The sequence below is a fragment of the Eschrichtius robustus genome, chromosome X, assembly GCF_028021215.1.
Source record: "Eschrichtius robustus isolate mEscRob2 chromosome X, mEscRob2.pri, whole genome shotgun sequence".
Lineage (NCBI taxonomy): Eukaryota > Metazoa > Chordata > Mammalia > Artiodactyla > Eschrichtiidae > Eschrichtius > Eschrichtius robustus.
In genome coordinates this window covers 97,902,452-97,924,014 of record NC_090845.1, presented here as the reverse complement: position 1 = coordinate 97,924,014, position 21,563 = coordinate 97,902,452, and the positions used below count along the sequence as shown (strand labels likewise).

The window sequence follows — 21,563 nt, the reverse complement described above, 5'->3', positions numbered from 1 at the left end:
TGATTCTGTATCTGCTCTACCTCTTATGAGGGCTCTTGAGAACATATACTCAACAGTGCCTAAAATTCATAGAATGTTAAATCTGGAAGAGACAATAACAAGTTATCAAGACTGGCAGACTACTTCCTGGTCCCTGAAAGTGTTGTGTACTTTTACATCTTATTATGGAGTGCCTGGCAAAATGCAGCTTATCCTCTAGCACCCTACCCTCTTGAGTGAATCATTCCTTCATCAGTCATAGCATAGCCTAATAAGAAACTGTGTATAATTTCTCCCACTATGTGTTTGAATGCCCTCCAACACATTTCGTAGTGTAGTGTTTAATGGTGTTCTTTTTTTATTTACTCTACAAATTTTGAATGTTTGCTTGAATAGACAGGATTATAGTAAGAATGGCGTACACATCTATTTTAGTGGGATAAACAAGAGGATTGAAGGTAAAGTACTTGTAAATGACTTTCATGTTTTTGATAGGAAATGAATTCACTCATACTTTTAGGTTTCCACTCAAGTCACTGAGGAAGAGAATATACAACTTAGTTCGGTGTTATTGAGAAACCATCAATGGTATTTTAAAGACATGTTATATATATGTTACAGTATGATTCACTTTGTTCTGAATCTGCCAAGGGACCTGTCTTACACACAGCTCTTTTGTATAGGCATTGCTATGGGAGAGGATTGACCTCTTAACTGTCCATTTACTGGTTGCTGACGTTGACTCTACCAAATTAGAAGGTGAAAAATGAAGAGGTGAAATTCATCTTTAAAGATAACGTGTGTGAATTTTAGGATACTAGTATTTGTATGAGTAATAGAAGAATTGGTGAGAAAGTGATCCCATCTAATACTTATCTTCCTGATCAACTACTAGTCAAGAGCGATTAGAGAAAAATTTCATCTGGAGCATTAGAATCCTGTCTCAAGTTATAAGATAGTATATATGATGTAGAAAGCAAAACAAAAACAAAAACAAAAAAACCCTGGAATTTACCTTTTGCTTTTTATTTTAGGGCCTTTAGTGTAGGTCATCCAGCATGTGAATACTAACATTGACAAAACTTGGCCTTGTACTGAGTCATCTTTTTCAATGCCTCTGGGCACTTGGCTCTTGGAAGGAGGTAATTCTTAGTACTGCTCCCTGGTTTGCATTATTTATTTGGGAACCTGTCTGCCATTGTGGTTACTTGTCAGAACACAGCATAATTTAAATGTCCGAGGTGGGTGATCGAAGTACTTGAACTTTTTCCCCAACTGCTGATGACTGATTAGAGAGTACTTTAAATAAAGAATGTGTTCTCCAACTTAACAGCATATTATAAGAGATATATGACATACGGTATATCCCCCAAAATTTTAATTTTTAGAAAGCAGAAATGTATTATATTTTACCAATAATACTGTGAATACTCATATTAACAGGAACCATCCCCAACTGTAGGGTATTAATCTTTTTACAAAATGTCCTAAAATGTATAAATTAATTTCATAAAATCTGACAAAGTTGCTTCTGTTTAGAAACGAATTGCTTTTAAACTTAACCATTAATTGAGACTACCAGTGCTTTGCTGCAGAATCCAAACATCTATTGTATTAAACTTCATTTAAAACTATATTACCCTCTTAAAACAACAACAGTCAAAACAACTAAATTATTTTCTTGTTGCCATTTTATTATAATTGATATTTTGATGTTTGATGATTGTATTTATTGGCAATAATTTTATCTGAAAATTAAAATAAACTTTCTGGTTTCAGAGTATTACTTTGTTAATATTTGCTGTTGTCCTTCACCTCTCCAAACCCTACTCGTTCTTCTAGGCCAAGCTGAAGATGATCAAACTCACTGAAATTTTCTCCTATCCCAGTAGCTTACTTTATGGCATTTTGGACATGGCTTATAGCACTTACTTCCTTTTGCCTTGTGTTAGTTAGCTGTGAACATGCCCTCCTCCTGTACGTTAGTTAGCTGTGAACATGCCCTCCTCCTGTACTGGCTCCCAGAGAGCAAAGACTATGTTTTAGGCAACTGTGTATCTCCAGTAGCACCTTTCACAGTGCTTTGCACACCGCCCCCCCCCCCATACATTCAGTAAGTATTTATCAAATCTGTTTATTTTTTCCCCTGATTTTCTAGACTAGACTTAGGAATCAATCAGTGACTTGAGGTTTAAATGAGGAGTGAGGTATAGTAATGGCTCTGTAGTCAGGATTGGCCAGGTTTGAGTTCCTACTTCATGATGTATTAACTGTGGGACTGCCTCATCTGTAAGATAGGAATGTTAGTAATAGTATCAGCCTCCTAGAGTTGTTGATGAGGATTAACATAGATAATCTGTTAAAACCATTTATTGGGCTTTCTAACATATAGAATACATTCAGTACAGCATAGCTATAATTGTTGCTAAACGCAGTCCTACTGGGCTCGATGCTAAGCCCCCGAGGGCCTGTCTTCTGGTCTTTATAGCTCAGGCACCTAACCATGATATAGTAAATATTCAACAAATACTTCTTTTCATTGAATTGATTGATTTACCCTATTTTTATCTTCCATTACAGCCCACTGTTTGTAACATGGAAGATTGGTCGAGACAAAAGATTGCGTGGATGCATAGGTACTTTTTCTGCCATGAATTTGCATTCAGGACTCAGGGAGTACACACTTACCAGGTGAAGACCAATTTTTGTTACCTCTGCTTCTACATTAAAAAAAAAAGAAAAACCTTACGAAACTTGAACCTGATACTTTAACTCCTTTTCCTTTCCTGAACTGTCAGCATTCTTGACTCCTTTCATGTCAGACTTTTTTCTTCTCTTCGACCATTTGCCTTGTCTCTGATAAAATGTTATTGATATATATTATCATAACATAAAATACTGTGATTACATGTATTCTGCCATAGATGTCTTAAAGAGTTTTTTTTTTCTTTCAGTGGCCATCTTATTTTGTATAACTTGAAAATCAATGACCAAATATCTATGGGTTACTTAAATGTGTTATTTCCATAATAATAGTCATTGTATCGTCTTTGTTAGGCTTTAAAAAATTGTTGATGTCTATTCCATCTCACACATTTTGTTACACTTTTATGTACTTTTGGAATTGAAGGGAGAACCTAAGAAGAAAGTGATGCAACAGCCTGGCAGCATAATCATTCACATTCACACTTTACCCAGAATTAATTGCAGCTTACTTATTTTGTTTCATCCAACACAAGGACAAAGTAATGAATGCCTCATTACAGTTGTTAAGACTTTGTTCTTAATTTCTGAACTCACAAAAAGCTATCTAGCGTGCCATCAGATTTTTTTGGTTCAAGTTTAGATTTCTAACAAATTGTGTTCCAAAATTATTTCAAAAGAAGAAAATTCCTTAAATAATAAGCTATTAGCAAAGGAATTTCCTGTTTTTGTTCATATTTCAGGGTGATTAGCTGATACAGTTTCTATAGTTGTAATATGCACAGTGTCTGTCCAACAAGAAATTGGTCCCTGCTGACTACTGGTACTTGTGGCAAGTTGCTCAATCTCCAATAGATAAAGTAGTAATTATAGTACTTTGTTCTCTATACTTAATAGGAGTATTAGGGAGATGTCAGGGGAATGAAGTAATAATCAGTCACCACTTTGCTTCAGGATTAATGTTGTGGAAGATTCATTATTTTACTATAGAATTGCATGAATGCTGCTCATAGCACCAGTTAATAAAATGCTGGCAACTGAGTTTAGTATTCTTATATTTGAAGATGTAGCTCACAGCGACAGGATTTTCTTAGCTTACACTGAAGCCCAGAAAGAAAAGGAAAGGCTTGGAGGGTCATGTTCATTCTTAGATTTTCACAGGTATTAGAAATGGGGTGTTTGGACTTGATTAAATAATAATTAGGCAGAAAGGGGGTTGAAACACACATTCTGGAAATAACTACAACTTACTAAAGATAGTACAGTTATAAGTCTAGGCATGTTAGATTTTTTTTCGCTGACACGAAATACCATGGACTCATTTTGGGACTTTAGCAAATTCTGCCGGGACAGGTGCATATGAAATTACGTTTTAAATAGCTAATCAAAGGCAATTTATTATATATTTCCTAAAATAAGTTGTTATGAGGAATACCAGTTCCTTGGTATTGCTTGAAAAAAGAATTCTATGGCCAAATAAATTTTGGGAACACGAGTGAAACAAATTTAAACAGCTCTGCTCACTGCAGGGTTTCTCAGAACCTTTTATGTTAATGGTGTGGTGAATCTCTGAGGGATACAGAATGCAGCGTTTCCCAGACTTTTTTGACTACAGGACCCTTTTATCCTCCCACCCTCGTGTCTTATGCCATTAGTGCTCCAAGGAACACATTTTCAGAAACAGAAGTATGTTATAAAATTTCCATTTTTCTTTATAGTTGGGGAGCCTGAATTGATAGTATAGAAAACCTTTGTACTTTCAAGTGAAATTGTGGCAGAAATCCCAGTATCAAATATTATATACTTTAGAAATCCTTAGTAGTAGTAGCTATAGTAGCAATTTGTCTTTACTTAAAGAAAATATGAAATTCTTTTGCCTACATTGATAAAAAGGGATGAAAATATCCAATTTTTCTGGACTTGTGAATCTGTCTCCTAGGGCAATTACCAGAAGAATTATAGTATATTTTTTCTGACAATAATATGATTCGGAATGAATCATTCAAATAGTTGGACTTAGAAATTTGCCTACATTTGTATTTGTATTTGTACATATTACAGGTGTAGTCTATGGCTCTTCCTGTTTACTTTTCAGCTTTTTTCCCCATCTTTCTATACAATTTCCTGAAATTGTATACAGCACATTAGAGAGATATGTGTGTTTGTGTGTGTATATACACATATATGTACCTGGTCTTCTCATTTTTGTTTGGTTTCATTTCTTTTGCTTAATATGATAATAAGAATGAAGTTATTTGGAAGAGACGAACAAAGAAAACAAGTCTTAAAATATACAGTTGCTCTTTTTTCTGGATTCATTTTAGAGTCAAAACCGTGGCATCATTTTTAAAAAGTTGCAATATAATGTTTTTCAGTCCCATAGGGTACTTATCATTTCTACATGCTGTTGTTATTAGTGGTATTAATTTATATGCATGGTCCTCACAACAACTCTTAGGTATTAATATCCACATTTTAAAAATGAGGAAACTGAGATTTAGAGAATTTAAATAATACACCCACTCACACATCTAGTAAGTGGTAGAAACAGGATTCAAACCCAGGCCATCTGACTGCAAAGTCCAAGCTCTTAACTACTACATTTAAGATAAGATAAAATACAATTTTCTGAGAATATATGTTTTGTAGCTTCATGGTGAAAATAATGAACTCGAAAGCAGGTTCCTATAAATTGTTTAATCATGGGTCAATAATTCTTCAAAAATTCTAGTTAGCAGTTAAGACTGAAATTTTAGAACATTATTTTAAATTCCAGAAAATCCATAGATGGAATCATAAAAAGTACATAACTCAGGGTTGCATAGACTAGTCAAAAGAAAATTGACTTGGATTAATACTGTAGAAAAGGATAATGCTTATTACAAAAATGTACTACTGTATGGTATGAAATTGCGTTCTTTGGCTACATGTAAATAATGGATTAGACTTCAAGAGGAATACAATTCTTCTGAACATAATAGTTGGTGATTCTTGGAGTCTGGTCTTAAGACCTATAAATCATGAAACTTATAAATGGAATCAAATGAACTTAGGGTATTTGGGATAAAAGGGAAGGAGAGAGCAAAACAAAAAATAAACAGTGAAATTAAAGACTCATCAGGTATAGGTGTCTTCTTAAAAACCATTAGGATATCTGGTTACTCACTGTCTTCATCTGTGACTAGATAGATTATTATTCAGTTTTCATAATGTTACTCAGCTATACTCTTTATTTTTTATTGTAAAATATGCATAACATAACATTTACCACTTTAACCAATTTTAAGTGTATAATTCTGTGGCGTTCAGTACATTCACATTGATGTGCAACCATCCACCGTAAATCTCCAGAACTTTTTCATCTTCCCCAACCGAAACTCTGTACCCACTAAACACTGACTCCCCATTTCCCCTTCCCCCAGCCCCTGACAGCCATCATTCTACTTTGTCTCTATGAATTTGACTCTTCTAGGTACTTCACATAAGTGGAATCATACAGTACTTGTCCTTTTGTGACTGGCTCATTTCATTTGGCATAATGTCTTCAAGGTGCATCCATGTTGTAGCATGTGTTAGAATTTCCTTCCTTTTTAAGGCTGAATAATATTCCATTGTATGTATCTACCACATCTTGTTTGTCCATTCATCCACGCATGGAAACTTGGGTGGCTTCTACTTTTTGACGATTGCACATAATGCTACTATGAACATGGGCATGCAAAAATCCGTATGAGTACCCTTTCTTCTTTTAAAAAGCTAACCATTTTATAGAGAATAATGATCTAGTTTGTTTGTGGTCCCTTCATCTCTAAAACCTAAATGTAAAAAATGACCAGGTACTTTTTAAATGAAATGCCTATCCTGGATTAAGTTTTTATGTATAAATATACTGTTTTAAGATTAAAATACTTGTCATAGTCAAGTTTTATGTTCTCCTAATTGAAATTTTGATTTATTGTAGACTGGAATAAGACCTTATAAGTAGGCTGAGGATTTCTCCCAATTGTAAAAATACATAGTTTCTGTGTAGGTAGCAGGAAAACTTTGTGAGAATTACAACGTTGAACTATTAAATAGACTATTATTTCCTTGACCTGAGTAAAAGCAGGAAAGATTATAGCAAATAAGAAGCAGGATGGAGAGCTCAGAATTATTGATAGAAGTTTATCCATGGTGAAATTAAAGTTCACAGATTAGCGTACTTATTAGTGGTCAAAACTTCAAGGTAGAAATATTCTTTGTCCCACTTGAAAAAGAATAATTTCTAGTACTTATCAAGCTAGTTGCATTAGTGGCTTTTACCTGTTAGAAAGCAAAGACAAATTTGTTTCCTCTTTTTTAGTACTTAGATTATATAGTTTTATAAAGAGGAGAATTACAATTAATATAGATGAACACAAACATCTCAGTCAAAGAAAATTCCTTAAAATCTTGGTTAATAATTATCCAGTGAAGTGTAGGTCTATTTCTTTATGTAAATTCAAGTTGATAGTAATTTTTCTAGAATATGTAAGTGATTAATAGATGTGTTCTTATTTCATCAAACAGGAATACGGCCTATCATCACGCTTCAAAGACTGTCTTTCCTTTCTTCTCCTTTACTTGGTTGTTCTTAGACATCTTGGCAGTGAAATAATTATGCAGGTGCAGGCAGTGTCTGGAGCTTGATTCAGAACTATGCCACTTTGTTGCACTGCTTAATTCTGAGAAAATAGCAAGGGAGGTTTGTTCTTTCTAGGGAATAGGGTGACCACATAAAAGGTGATGTGTTTTTTTGTGTGTGTGAGAGTGAGGTAAGGGTGTGTGTGTGGTGGGGGGGGGGGGGATGAGAGAGAGAAGATGATTGTTTGTTTACATGTTACACATGTTCACTTACTATTAGGCTTTTTGGGATACTGCAAATAGCTAACAGACCTACTTTATTACTTTCAAGGGTCCTGGCTAGATTGGGTACTTTTGGGTAACTAGATTCACTGTAAACCAAGTTTGCTTTTATATTTTGGTGTTGTAATCTGGCATTTTTCTAAAGCAGTATGAGTTTAAAACCATTGAAAGCAGCATAATTATATTTTCCCCCTCAGGGCGGACTATTTTGCGATCATTGTTTTTCTTGATTATTTTCGGTAACTAGACTTGGCTCCCTGTGAATAATTAGCTTAAGCAAGCTCCCCCCACTCCTCACGGTAATATCAGCCAGATTGATTTTTCTTATGAAAAGAAAAGCTGTACATGAGTCACTTCTGACTGTACACTATTGTCAGCGAAGCTCATTCTGGAGATGTTAAGGCCAGACTGTTTTTGGCAAGTGTCTGTGGCAAGGCTCCTGGCTAAAATATGCTTTTTGGAGAGAGAAATTAGATCTATCAAAAACACTATGCAAAATTAATTATCTTAATTTACAATCTACATTTTGTTGCCTTTTACAAAAGGTGGCATGGCTTGAGTCCTAAAAGGTATACCTAATTTGTTAGTTTCAGTGTATAAATTACCAAATGAGAAATTAAGTGTTTGTCAGATTTCATAAGCATTTAATTTGAGGTGTAGTTTGGAACCTAGATTGTTACATGCCTTTTACTCGAAATTATCCATAGAATAGCACAGCTAAATATAATCTGTGGAGTCCTGGAATCTTGATCTTAGCCGCTAGCTTAATGCACTCCTTCATTATCCCGTGGTTGTGCTAATGTGCAGAGATGTGGCCAAAAACTGGCCAGGAGAAACCAAAGAGCAAGAACCATTCCCGGTATGGGTGATGACTCCTGAGTTACAGAGAATTATCTGAATTCATATAGCACCTACTGCCACAGAAATTAAGTGTAGTGAGTATATCAGATTCTAATTCCTTATCACATCTTTCAGATCTTCAGAGTCTCTACTTGGAATCCCTGTGCTGCTTTGATTAAGAGCCACAGGCACAATGCCTTTGGGTAGAAAATCAGAAAAAGCCATCTGAAAAAGGTGAAGGTGTGAGAGAAGCTGATAATGGGTGTTTGCCCTGTCAGAGCTCTTGGTTTCTGTGTTTCATAAGGAGAGGGTAAACTACAGGAGATTGACCCTGTTCTTACATCTAACTCTAAACCTTACCCCTTTGCTCTTTCTCCCTTTAGTTATGTTTAAACAGTTCATCCTGTAAATCTAGTCTAAATTTTGCCTTAGGAGTTTATAATGTAGTAGGAGAGATAAGCTATATAAATAATTACAGTCCTAGGTAGAAAGTGACTTTTGCCAAAAAGTCAGAGGCGGTGATAATGGATGAACAGATATTCTATATCTGTAATAAAAGCAGAAATGTATTTAAAGCAATTTATGAAATTATTTTATTTGGTCCATCCCTACTCCACTTTGAGTAAAAGCAGAACACTTTATACCACTTTTTGGTTTGTTTTTATCCTACATGGACAAAAAAAAGTCCAGATTACAGGGATGTGTGTAAATTATTATTATCAAAGTGACCACATACAAGGTATTGGGTGTTTTGAGAGATTTTACTAACACATATTTTGAAGGGAGGCGGAATGAACTTGCTATGGAAAAAAATAAAACCTCAGAAACAGAGTACCCACACACATACTCTTCACCAAAGAATATCTAGAACCAGTTGGATTATAGCCTGATGCTTGGCAAATGAAGAAAATTAAAAGTTAACAGTTTAGATTCTACTTTCCTCTTGTCCCATTAAAATAAATTCATATTTTGTGTCAGTCCAGTAAACTGATATCTCCCTCCTTTCCTGAGAATCATTGCTTGAGATATTCTTCATTTTTTCGGATGAAGGATGAAGTGGTAAAGATAAGTTAGAACACAAATATTGTATGAAATTATTATCATATTAGATGTGGTCTAAAATCATACCATAGGCATTTAACAATATATTTACTTTTGTCTGAACATTTAAAAAATAAATATTGGGTCTACTTATAAATGTCTGAAGTATTTGAGTCATTAGGGCCTGAACGAACAAGAGAACAGATTTGTATCTTAGTGTTCTGGAAGAATAAGATGCTCACACCAATGTATGCTCAAGGCGACTGTTCATTCTAGAATAGCATGCAAGTAATATACTCTTACCACTCTAGGGGACAATGTTGCTAGTAATTTGAGTACTCTAAAATAATTGAATGTTGAGGTTTTTGTGCAGCAATTTAATATTAAATTTTCAGCTATTATTTTATGAGCATGAGCAAATGCTTTTTAAAAGATTTCCTTAAAAGGCAAAAGAAACAGCCCTCCTCTGTGATCTTTGCCCTTCCCCCAAACTTTCAACTACCTCATATGTGGATATCCAAAGTAGTAGACTTTGGAAAACATTTCCTTTTCATTATTGATAACAATTTGGTGTTCTTTAAAGCCTAAACACTTATTGTTAGCCCTTTATCTTGCATTATAAATATATTTGTCTTAGAAACAATTTCCAGATTTTTTTTACAGTCTCTCTCTTTTTAAATAAAGAGCAAACATTCAATGTGTCTTGTTCTAAAGAGCTACATTTTCTGAGCTGCTGCTTCTTAACAAAATAAATTAAAACACCCATACTATATAACAAATAAAGTAGACATGGACAAATGGTAACTTAAAAAAAGTTCCACTGGAATAAGAATTTCATAGGTGCTAAGGATTTTTAAAGGTGAAAATTGGTATTTAACACCTTCTATTGAGAATGTAGCTCTAATTATTGTTAATATCAAATGTACATTTTTAGTATGTTTAAAATTTAAAAGTGAAGAGAATACATTAGATTCATAAAGTATAGATTTACAGTTGGTCTCATGTTCAGAAAACTTTTCTATTAGTTTTACAATTTTACTTCAGCTCACGAAGCTATCTTGTAAATAAATATATCGGAAGTATAGGCTTCATCATTCAAATTAGATTAGCAGGTTATGTCCCATATTTAAGCCTCATTTTTAACATTTATACATTGAAGTGCCAACTCTTGTGTCCTTTCTAGTAGTGAAAGAGAAGATCAGAAAAAGCCATAAAATAAATCCTTCAGAAGCATTTTTTTTTTTAAACAAGTTTATTTTCTTTTTTTTAAAATTTTATTTATTTATTTATTTATTTATTTATTTATTTTTGGCTGTGTTGGGTCTTCGTTTCTGTGCGAGGGCTTTCTCCAGCTGTGGAGAGCGGGGGCCACTCTTCATCGCGGTGCGCGGGCCTCTCACTGTCGCGGCCCCTCTTGTTGAGGAGCACAGGCTCCAGACGCGCAGGCTCAGTAGCTGTGGCTCACGGGCCTAGTTGCTCCGCGGCATGTGGGATCCTCCCCGATCCTCCCCGACCAGGGCTTGAACCCGTGTCCCCTGCATTGGCAGGCAGATTCTCAACCACTGCGCCACCAGGGAAGCCCCCTTCAGAAGCTTTAATTAAAGGGATTGCCCAGAACTCAACTTCCCGTTCCTATACCCGGCTACTTTCAGGACTGCCTTATGTGTTCCACAAAGCTGATTTAAAAGGTTACCACTTCACTAAAGATGGGAGGAAAGAGGATCTCTCTTAAATTCTTCAGGCTGCTTTAAACCTAAGCCAGATTCTTCTAAGATGGCCTTCTGTTGCTCTTTGGCTAAGGGGGATTGATTTGCTTACCTAGGTAGGGAGAAGGCTGCTAAGCCATTGAAATGAGTGGAGCTGCATTGCAACATTATGAAGAGCAGTAAATAACCACACACTGTGGTTAGACTTCCACTGCTAATGAGGTCACAGGTTCAATCCCCATTTGGACCACTTCACTTTGTTTTGCTCTGACTCACAGCCTGCACCCTAGACCCTGGGCGGTGGATTACAAGGGGCCTCAGGTAAGAGCATGTGGATGATCCAGTACCACACCCCAAACCTCAGCATTGTCTCAGCATATGAGACATGCTACATTTGGAGTACCCCAAACTGAGCTGTCTCAGAAGTAGTTAATAGTAAGTCTAATAATAATTGCTTTGAATCTCAACGAAAAAAAAGAGAATGTTAAAAATGTTAGTTTCTTTCCACAAGCTCTCTGAAGAGAACCAGTGTGACATTGGAAAAAGAGCTCTTTGGAGTAGCGGTGGGACTGAGAACACAGGTTGGGTTTCAACAGGCCTGAAAATGCTGTGGACAAAAGGGGAGATCTCTGGTTGGATCCCTGGCCTCAGAGCAGCCTGGAGAAATTGTGTATTAGTTCCTTTTTCCTGAATTTCCACCTCTAATAAAGAGTAGTGGCTAGGGATGGGAGCCATCCCAGATAACAGTGGATTTCAGCTAAAGCAACTCCTAAGCACTTCAGTGGTGAAAGGATGACTGTTAAATTCATAAGGTTATAAAGACATGTTATAAAATGTAATTGCTCTTTTTAAAAGACCTTTTTTGAAAAGGCTGCCTTTTAAGGTTGTCATCTCTGGTGTATTGAGATGTTCCTGTGCCTCATGTATCAGCTCACTAAGGTGTGTGTCTACTGTCTAAGCATCTGTGCCCTCCCATGCTGTTGCATCATCCTCTTCATAGCTTTTGTTACTGCTCAGAGCAGCTCACTTACCCCATCAGCCAAAATGGGCACAGACGTACCCACTGGCGTGACTAAACTCTCCTCAGTTATTGTTAATCCTTATACTCGAGACAAGAAGCCCCCCCTCTGTCCACCCATCTTGTCTAGAGTAAAATTAGAGTCATTCCAGAGCCTGTATTTCACTCAGAATAAAGTTAATGTTCTAAAGTGCCACCATCTTTGTCTGCCCCTGCCTCTCCCCCCATCTCCTATTCCCATCCTTCTTAAAAAGCACAGCATCAGAGGCCCTACCTAACCTCACACTCCAGCCATGCACAGTTATTCGCCACTTCCCAAATGTAGTCTTTTGTGTCTCTCTGGCTTTGAACATTTTTTTTTTCCTCTGCCAACCACACCTCTCTCCATTTCCAGCCAGTCAACTCCTACTCATCCTTCAAGACTCAGCTTGCTCATTACTTCCTCTGTGAGATTTCCTAGACACTCCCCAGCAAAGCTGGTCCGTCTCTATGTTCTCGTAGCACTTTGTTCGGGCCTCTATTATAACACTTAATATATTGGATTGTAATGATTAGCTTTACATGTTTGTCTCTCCCTTTTGAAATTGCTCTCAGCAGTAGTTTAGCAAGCCACATCAAAGCAAATCAACAGAAACCAGGCTCATGACTTTGTAGCAACTTTCCTCGATCCTGAGAACCATTTTTACTCTTTTCCCTTTCTGTCTGCTTCTGTTAGCTTAGGTTTGTCACCTTCTCTTGCTGCCAGTGTGCTTGAGCTGGTAGGAGTTGCCGATGCTGATTGGTAGTGAGAGGGGTAGTTTAAGGCCACTTGGAGTTAGACTGAGCCAGGGGACAGTGTACCCAGTACACTTTAGAAAGCAGGTTAACGTAAGGTCAATCTCTTGTTATAAGTGCTATAAGTGATTGAATTGATGTTCACCATGGAACCATATAGCTGGAAGACATCCTTAGAAGTCATCTTAGTCCAACCCCTATCAGGTACTTTAATCTCTCTTAAAGTCTCCCAAGAAATGAGCATCTAGCTTCTATCTGAATCTCTCCACTGACTTGGAACTCACTACCAGTTAAGTAGTCATTTCATTCTCAAACGCCTCTAAACCCACCGCCACAGCTCCAGTTACCACATAGCTATAGTTGAAGTGCCAGAAGTCAAAGATTGCCTGTATTTAGCACTTTATCCTTTATAGAAAGCCACATTAACCAGCAGTGGTTAAACTTGCCCTCTGAGTAATGGCTGAGTCTTTAGAAGTTTAGGAGTGGTAAGATACACAGCTTTACAACTGACTCCCATCCACCCACTCATAACAATCTTAACTGGCCCCTTATTGAAACCTTTGAAGCTGCTGCCACCGCATCTTCTCTCACTGCCTACATTAGACTTCTGGAATTGTCTGGGCCAGAGAGTCCACAGATTCTGAGATAGAACTGGCACTAGAACTTTTAGTACCCCCAACAACTCATCACACAAAATTGTGTTGGATTAGAACACAGGTCCTCTGACATCACCAGGGAGACTGTCACTACAATTTCCACAATAGAAGGGATCCATAAAAGTATGTAAATTTATTTATTTTAGTTTTATGTTAAGAAGCATACAGTTTCAAGGCACCCTGTAATAAAATAATCATTTTGTAATGTAACATCTCACCGTCAAGTTATCTGCCTTGGGTCAAGTTTTTGGCATATTTCCGTAAAGTGAAGAATGCCCTTGGAGCTATTCAACCAAAACTACAGGTGTAATAGGATATGTGTATTGAGAAGCCCGAAGCAAAACATACACACACACACACACACACACACACACACACACACACACACACACACACACACAAACTCATATATATATGTAGTTTACTCGTGTCTTAGATTTCCATTTTTTTTCCAAACATGCCTCCAACATACTACTAGTTATATTTCCTAAGCACAATAATAACTTCTATTTTTGTGGGTGTGCTGGACCTGTCCTAAGTGTTTTATGTAAGTTACCTCATTTAATCTTTTCAACAACTGCGTGAAGTTGAAGGTATTTCACTTATATTACAGTTAGGGAAAACCAGGGCTTAGAGAGGTTGAGTGACTTGCTGAATGACAGCTAATATTTACATGACAGTACCTGAATTTGAACCTGATTGAATGTCAAAGTCTGTGTTCCCAACCACATTGCTATACTGTTCCCCTCCAGTAACATCGCTCCCGCTTCTCCCATGAAAGCTTCTTACAGCTATTTGTTCTGCTAACTCAGCTGGTATCCCCTGGTCTCAGCTCACAGGAAAAACAAACAAACATTGAATAACTTTTCATTCGGGGACTCAGCTTCTTAACTCAGGAATCCAGAAATCTCCCTTACACCCTCAGCCTGTTCATTCCAGTCTTACTCAACTTCTCCTGAGTTCTCTTTCCTTTTAGAATCCTGCGGTGCAATGTCTCCCTCATGTGCCTTTTTTCTTCACAGCTATCCTGTCAGTCCAGTTTGGTGTTCTGAACTCCCATAGTCTCATCAGAATTGATCAGTCTCTCAGGGATACACACTTCCCAAGCTTTGATTTCTCTCTGTGCAATTTTTGCATTTAATATCAGCAAGTTTCCATGGAATACTAGTTCAGCCTTTAGGTTTCTAGTCAGGCATAACCCACTGAAATCTACTGTGACTTTTCAGGGGCTCTGCTCTTCTCAACAGTCAGTCAAAAGGGAGACATCATTTCGGGGATCGGAAATCAGTCTGTTCCTTGGAAATTATAATTAAGGAAACATATTCCAAATATCTAGGTGATTCAGGCCAAATTTATTGCCTTAGTTTTCATTTTTACAACTTGAAGTTCCTTAGGGCAACTTATAAAACAAGAAACAGCTATATAAATGGAGGACAAATATATCCATGACGGACATTTTTCTTATAGTAATAAAAAAGGAATTTCAGGAAAGAATTGTATGTATTTGGTCATGGACTATGTCGGTTTTACCAAACTTAGATTTCTTACAATCATAGGGTTTAAAAAAATAAAACGATCCAGTTTTTGTCTCTCTCTTACTGCAGCTGGGATTCAGGGATCTGAGTATTTGGAAGACAGGGAAGATTTTTTTAACGTATTTTTAAAAATCGTATGCAAGTCTTTTATGGGTGCGTTATCTTTTTTAAATTTTGAGGTGAATGGTAATAAAAACTTTAGAACCATAGGCTTTGTGAATATCTTCTGTTTTTGCCCCTGATCCGTTTAAAAAATTTTCTTTGTCTAAAGCAAGTAATACATCGTTGGAAGTCTATTTTCAGGAGAGTTATTTTAAAATCTGACAGGAAAATACCTTTCAAAATTTATATTCATATACTGCCTGTTAATTATTGTAAACTTAATAGCAGTGTTGGTTGGTACATTGTCCCTGTCACATGTTTCTTAATAGGCTTTCAAGAATTTTGCCAGTATAAGAAGTCATTTCACATATTCAAGGTCCCACATACCAGAGACTCAGTCATGGCAACGTGGCAAATTAATGATGCAGTGGAGGAGAAACCAGCAAATGGCTTGGGGATGCTAGCCCAGAAATTAGTAACATATTTAGTCTTTGGGATGCCAGTGAGGCTAAACAAGGCACTTAAGTGTCATTTGTAGGCTTACGTCATAGGCCAAAGAGGTGGGAGGAAAGGGTGATGGGGGCCTGGTAGAGCAGAAATTCTGTGGAATTGTTTAATGTCAGAGTTGATTGCTGCTGTTCTGTCTCTTGCCTTAGGTGTATCCCATTTTAAGTTCAAGACTAAGAAAACCTTCCAGAAAGAAAATTGAAAAATTTCAAAGCAAATAAATTAGTAAACGCCCATGGCTGTCGAGTTTCACGTTGCAGATTCCATCTTCTGTTTCCCAAAGGATTCACCCAGGGTTTTCCCCAAACCCCCAGAGTTACTGCTGCTTTTTTTGGTGTGCTCATTACACACTGCTTGGTGCCTCTGTTACAGCACTTGCTTTATCTTGCCTTGCAGTGTCCTTAGTTTCTTACATGATTGTCTTCCCTACCTAGATGGATAGTCCCTTGAGGACCTGGGCTAAATTTTTCACATCTTTGCACCCCTTAAGTAGCTGTGGGGGATTAGGCATAGATCAAAATAAATGTTTGAATAAGAGAGTTCCCTTAGTATACTGAAATAATTGTTTACTTAGGCGCGTAAGGTAATTAAAGAAAATGTTAGGACCCTATGCAAGGGAAGCAGGAGATGAAGATTAAAGCACCTCTGAACACGTAAACCATAGGACAATAAAATTATTTTACAAAAGTAATTTACTTTCATTTTTAGGAACCTAGGTATAACCTAAGGTGAGACATATCTGTATTTTGTTTTCTATTTATAATTTTAAGTCAAGGAGTTTTTTTAACACCTTACTTGCTTTACAGTTGCATCAGTTGTCCTTTAATGAAGGACGGGAACACAGTTCTTATGAGAGGCTTTTCAAGGTTGACAGAATACTTCAGTATCCTAGTTGCAGCTGCTAAGTTTTGCTATTATAAAGTGAAACAACTGAAATAAAAGTTTAACATGTGCTTCCATGGCAAAGCCTATATATACTAATTCTATAAATGTGATGAATGAGAAACAGAAATAGCCTGAAGAAAGGAAATGAGAGTGATGTTTAACATCCTATATATTACCTGTAGTGCACAATTGCAACTCATAAGCATTTGGTGCCCCAAGGCTGATTATTAGAATTGTTTCACGAGGGACATTTTATTCACAGTGGCACTACTGTCCAGGTATTTTTTTTAAGTCCTCGGAGATGGCCATTTCTGGGAAGTTTTACATGTACTTCCTAGTCTTAAAAAGGTTTGGGTTAGTGGGTGATGGTTTGTCAGAAATGATCTTTCTGTGATGGCCAGACACCTTGGGGGGATCAAAGTTTGAGGTGAGCAATCCCAGGTAATGTCTTCACGTTGTGCCATTTATTAGTGTCTAGTTAACTATGCTTGAATCTGTTAATGGATGAAACCACACAGAAAGGCTGTGTTGACATAGAAGTAAAACTCGAATTCAACAAACAAAACAGTACTTCACCCCCTCTTTCCCAATGAAGAAGATTTGGGCTAGGGATTGCGACAACATTTTGATCATTGTATTTATTAGCAAGTTCAAAAAAGTCCCCTTGAGAGATGCCTCAAGGGCTCCCGTTTGTGATTATCTGTGGGAATATTCGCTCAGGGAGTGGATCCTACCCTACTGTGAGCCCGACTTTCCTTGTCATTCCCCCTGCAATAAATACTATGCAATACTTGTCTGTGTAACAAATAAACGGTTTGGGGATTAAATAGAATGCAGTGGAAAAAAAGAAGTCCTTTTGATATGCATGTGATAGGAATGTGTTAATTTCAACAAAACATCTGGTATAAAAAAAAGTTGTGAATGCAGGACGTCTGAGGGAGTTGTGGAAGAAGGGATTTACTGTGCTTAACAATTGCCAGTAGTCAGGCCACTTCCAAGTTGTGATTTTGTCAGACTTGGAAATTAAGTGGGATCAAATCTACTCAGCCCTTCAGTGGGAGAAGATCCAAATCCAGCTGCAGCAAGGAGCAGTTTACTGATTAAGAACTCAGGCTGTACCCAGTGTCTCTTCGCTAGTTTTCATGCTATTAAGGGCAATGCTTAATATTGCCCTTTTTATACTCTGGGTAAAAAAAAAAAAAAAAAAAAAAAAAAAAAAAAAAAGACCGCCTTTGTGGTTAACTGGTTGAACTTGTACAGCTGAATCTACAGTAAAAGGTCTTTCTTCATTGGCGTTATTTTACTACAGATTTCAGTGTTCTTACTGTTCTACTTATTTTCTTAATAAGGTAATTCAAACTTAGAATAGTTACTGTAGTTTCAAAGCTTGATTGAAAGATGCATTCAGTATTTTCTCTAAATAAGCAGCAATTATAACAGCACAGCTGTAGTTAAAGATAGAATTTATTATAAATCCTGACAGTCTTGCTTCTCAGTTACACCAGGCTGAAATAAGGTTTATTCAGTTCAATTCCACATTTATTGAGCACTTAACTCAGCGTGATACTGTACCAGGTACTGTGGAGCTACAAAGATGAACAATGCATGATATCTACCCTCCATGAGCTTGTAGTCTTGTAAGAGAGATGGATGGACACACAAAAGAACGATGAGGAAGAAAGTGTAAGTGCTATTTAGATGTATAAACAACACTACTGGAAGTTAGAGGAATTAGCTGTGGTTGGACAGACTGTAGAAGGTTTTACAGAAGAACTGACATTTAAGCTGAACCTCTGTGGACATTTAAGACTCCATTTCAACATTTAAAAGTGAGGATGTGGAGAGGGTATGCATTATGTGTCCAAAAAACTTCCTGAGCCAAATGCAAGGAGGCAGAACAGTGTATGTTGTTTGGGGGAGAGCAGTAAGTAACCCTGTGTGGCTTGAGCTCCAGTGAGAACAGTGGGAGAGAAAATGATAGACTGGGGCTGGATTTTTTTTTTTTTTTTCTAATGGCATTAAATTGCCGTTGAAAGATTTTCAGCAGAGTAAGAAGATCATTAGGGATGACTCCGGCTGCTTGTACATCGGATGGAGTGAAAAGGATAGAGATGAGAGACAGAACAGTGCAGAGGCTAATTTTAAATATTCCCAATGAGAGATGCTACAGGCCTGAATTAGATTAGTAGCAGGAAGGATGTAAAGAGACTTATAACAGAGACATGGTAGTTATAGAACAAGATGAGACTGTATGTGGGGAGTAAGGTAAAGGGAAGAGTTGACGATGGCTCCAAAGGTTCTTTCTTATGTGACGGGGAGATGGCACAGTTACAAGTGATAGGCAACACGGGAAGAGGTACATGTTTGACACGTTGCTTGTAGAAGAGTCATTTTTAATGCCAAAGTAATTTTGGCTTTAATCTTAGGTTATCTTTTTTTTCTGAATTTGAGCCTTGAAGATTTTTTAAATTAAAATTTTATTGAAAATTGTTTCCTTTCAACGGTAGTGAGAGTGACGTATCCTCTTTAATGTGTTATTGTCTTATTTCACTTCTGTTTTCCTCCAGTTTTGCTGAGGTATAATTGCCATACAGCACTTTTTAAAAAAATTTATTTATTTTTGGCTGTGTTGGGTCTTCATTTCTGTGCGAGGGCTTTCTCTAGTTGCAGCAAGCGGGGGCCACTCTTCATCGCGGTGCGTGGGCCTCTCACTGTCGCGGCCTCTCTTGTTGCGGAGCACAGGCTCCAGGCGCGCAGGCTCAGTAGTTGTGGCTCACGGGCCTAGTTGCTCCGCGGCACGTGGGATCTTCCCAGACCAGGGCTCGAACCCGTGTCCCCTGCATTAGCAGGCAGATTCTCAACCACTGCGCCACCAGGGAAGCCCCGCCATACAGCACTTTTTAAGTTTAAGGTGTGCAGCATCATGACTTGACTTACACATATCATGAAATGGTGACCACAGTAAGTTTAGTGAGCATCCATCGTCTCATACAGATAAAAGGAAAAGAAAAAGAAACAAAAGTTTTTCCTTGTGACGAGAACTCTTAGGATTTACTCTCTTAACAACTTTCATATATGACATACAGCAGTGCTAATTATCTTTATCATGTTGTACATTACATCCCTGGTCCTTATTTATCTTATAACTGGAAGTTTTTGCCTTTGACTGCCTTCATCCAATTCCCCCTCCCCTCACCCCCACCTCTGGTAGCCACAAATCTCATCTCCTTCCCTATGAGTTTGTTTTTGAAGTACAGTTGTCGTACAACAGTGTGTTAGTTCCTGTTGCACAACATAGTGGTTTGATATTTCTATACATTTCAAAATGATCACCGTGATAACTCTAGTTACCACCTGTCACCGTGCAAAGATATTAGGTAATTATTGACTATATTCCCCACACTGTACATTTCATTCCTGTGACTCATTTATTTTGCAACTGGAAGTTTGTATTGATACTTCTTAATCTCCTTCACTTAAAAAAATATATATATTATTTTATCGGATAGTATTATTATTTAATATATTATTTTATATAAAGGCATAATAAGGAAAATAGAGGAACAAGATCCTTGATATCATTATTTTCTTTTAGCCCATGCCACAAAGCAAAACTCAGAAAATAAAAGATAATTTTTATAGGCTACGCTTGCTTGAAAAAACATTGATGTTGAGACATTTGTTAATGTACAACTAAACCCTCAAAATTCCTTTTCTAACTAAATATACATTTTGTGGATGAGAAATCTATAAAGAAATAAATGTTTGTAAACACTGGATGGTTGTTATGGAATTTAAATATCTGTACTTATTACCTAAGAATGTCTGGGTTTCAAGGCTGAATTAAAATAGATTCCAGGCTTCCTTAAAGGTAAACAGCACATCTGTTAATTTGTCTAGGATGATGGAAACTGACTGAATTTTGTATTATGATAAAAGTCAGCATCTTCTCTTCCATCTATTTAGCAGTACTTCTGGGTAATCTTTTCTCCTTTGGGGAACTTGCCAGATGTTTTGTGAACATGATTCCAATTTAGAAGAATTGTTTTTATATTGTAGCTGACTGATGTCCTAACTCTGAAACTCTTAGACTGGGGTAATTCTATCCAAGGGGTCCTCTGCCGTATGTGTAGGAGTGCCCTGTGACACTTCGGCTTCCTCGACTGGCCTAGACTGTCAAAGCTGCCTATGGGGGCAGTTTCCTGGAGTCAATGAATCCAGCCCCTACTGCAGTAATTTCCATTAACAAAGAAAATAACATTTCCAGGTATCAGCCAGGGTCACTGAGTTTTGAGCAGTGTTCGTATAGTACAGTGAGCATGAACAGCTAATCCCACAAGATTATTTAGATGGTTCCTTAGGTACAAATGTCGACTTGTATTTTCCAAAAGGAAGGGAAGCCCTGAAATGTAGTGAAGATCACAGGATGGTTGCTGTTGTATACATGGTTCAAAGAACCATCTTCAAATAAAAGATTGCAAACATTTATTTTAATGCTAATGCATTGTAATAGTCCAGCATTAAGTAGTAGTGAAACAATATTAGACAAGTGTCCAATCTGTATTATGACTACATTTGTTTCTTAATATTTCTTTAGAAAATTAATCGCCAGTGCTTAGTTTTATCTGGGTATGGATTATGCCTTCTATGATCTTCCACAGAAAAACCCTCCCAGACCGGAACAACTCGGAGCTACCTCACACTCGGCCCAGCAGTTGGCTTGTGTCTTGTGTTTGCTGACCACCTTAAATATTTGCCTATACCAGGCATAATTTCAAAAGTAAAATTCTCATCTGAAAAAAAAAAATGGTTCTGAAGAACCTAGGGGCAGGACAGGAACAAAGACGCAGACGTAGAGAATGGACTTGAGGACACGGGGAGGGGGAAGGGCAAGCTGGGACGAAGCGAGGGAGTGGCATGGACACATATACAC

At 37.2% G+C, this 21,563-nt stretch overlaps 1 protein-coding gene across 2 annotated transcripts in view; it reads left to right on the top strand.

Moving 5' to 3' along the window:
* The window catches only part of AMMECR1 (AMMECR nuclear protein 1), a 109,015-nt gene that overhangs the window by 48,992 nt on the left and 38,460 nt on the right, over positions 1-21,563 (top strand). The window contains exon 2 of one of the 2 annotated variants that reach the window (XM_068534025.1): positions 2,560-2,670. The exons of the other annotated variant lie outside the window; for it this stretch is intronic. Coding sequence (XP_068390126.1) covers positions 2,560-2,670 — 111 coding nt within the window. The remainder of the gene's footprint in view (positions 1-2,559; positions 2,671-21,563) is intronic. 2 annotated transcript variants of the gene reach the window in all.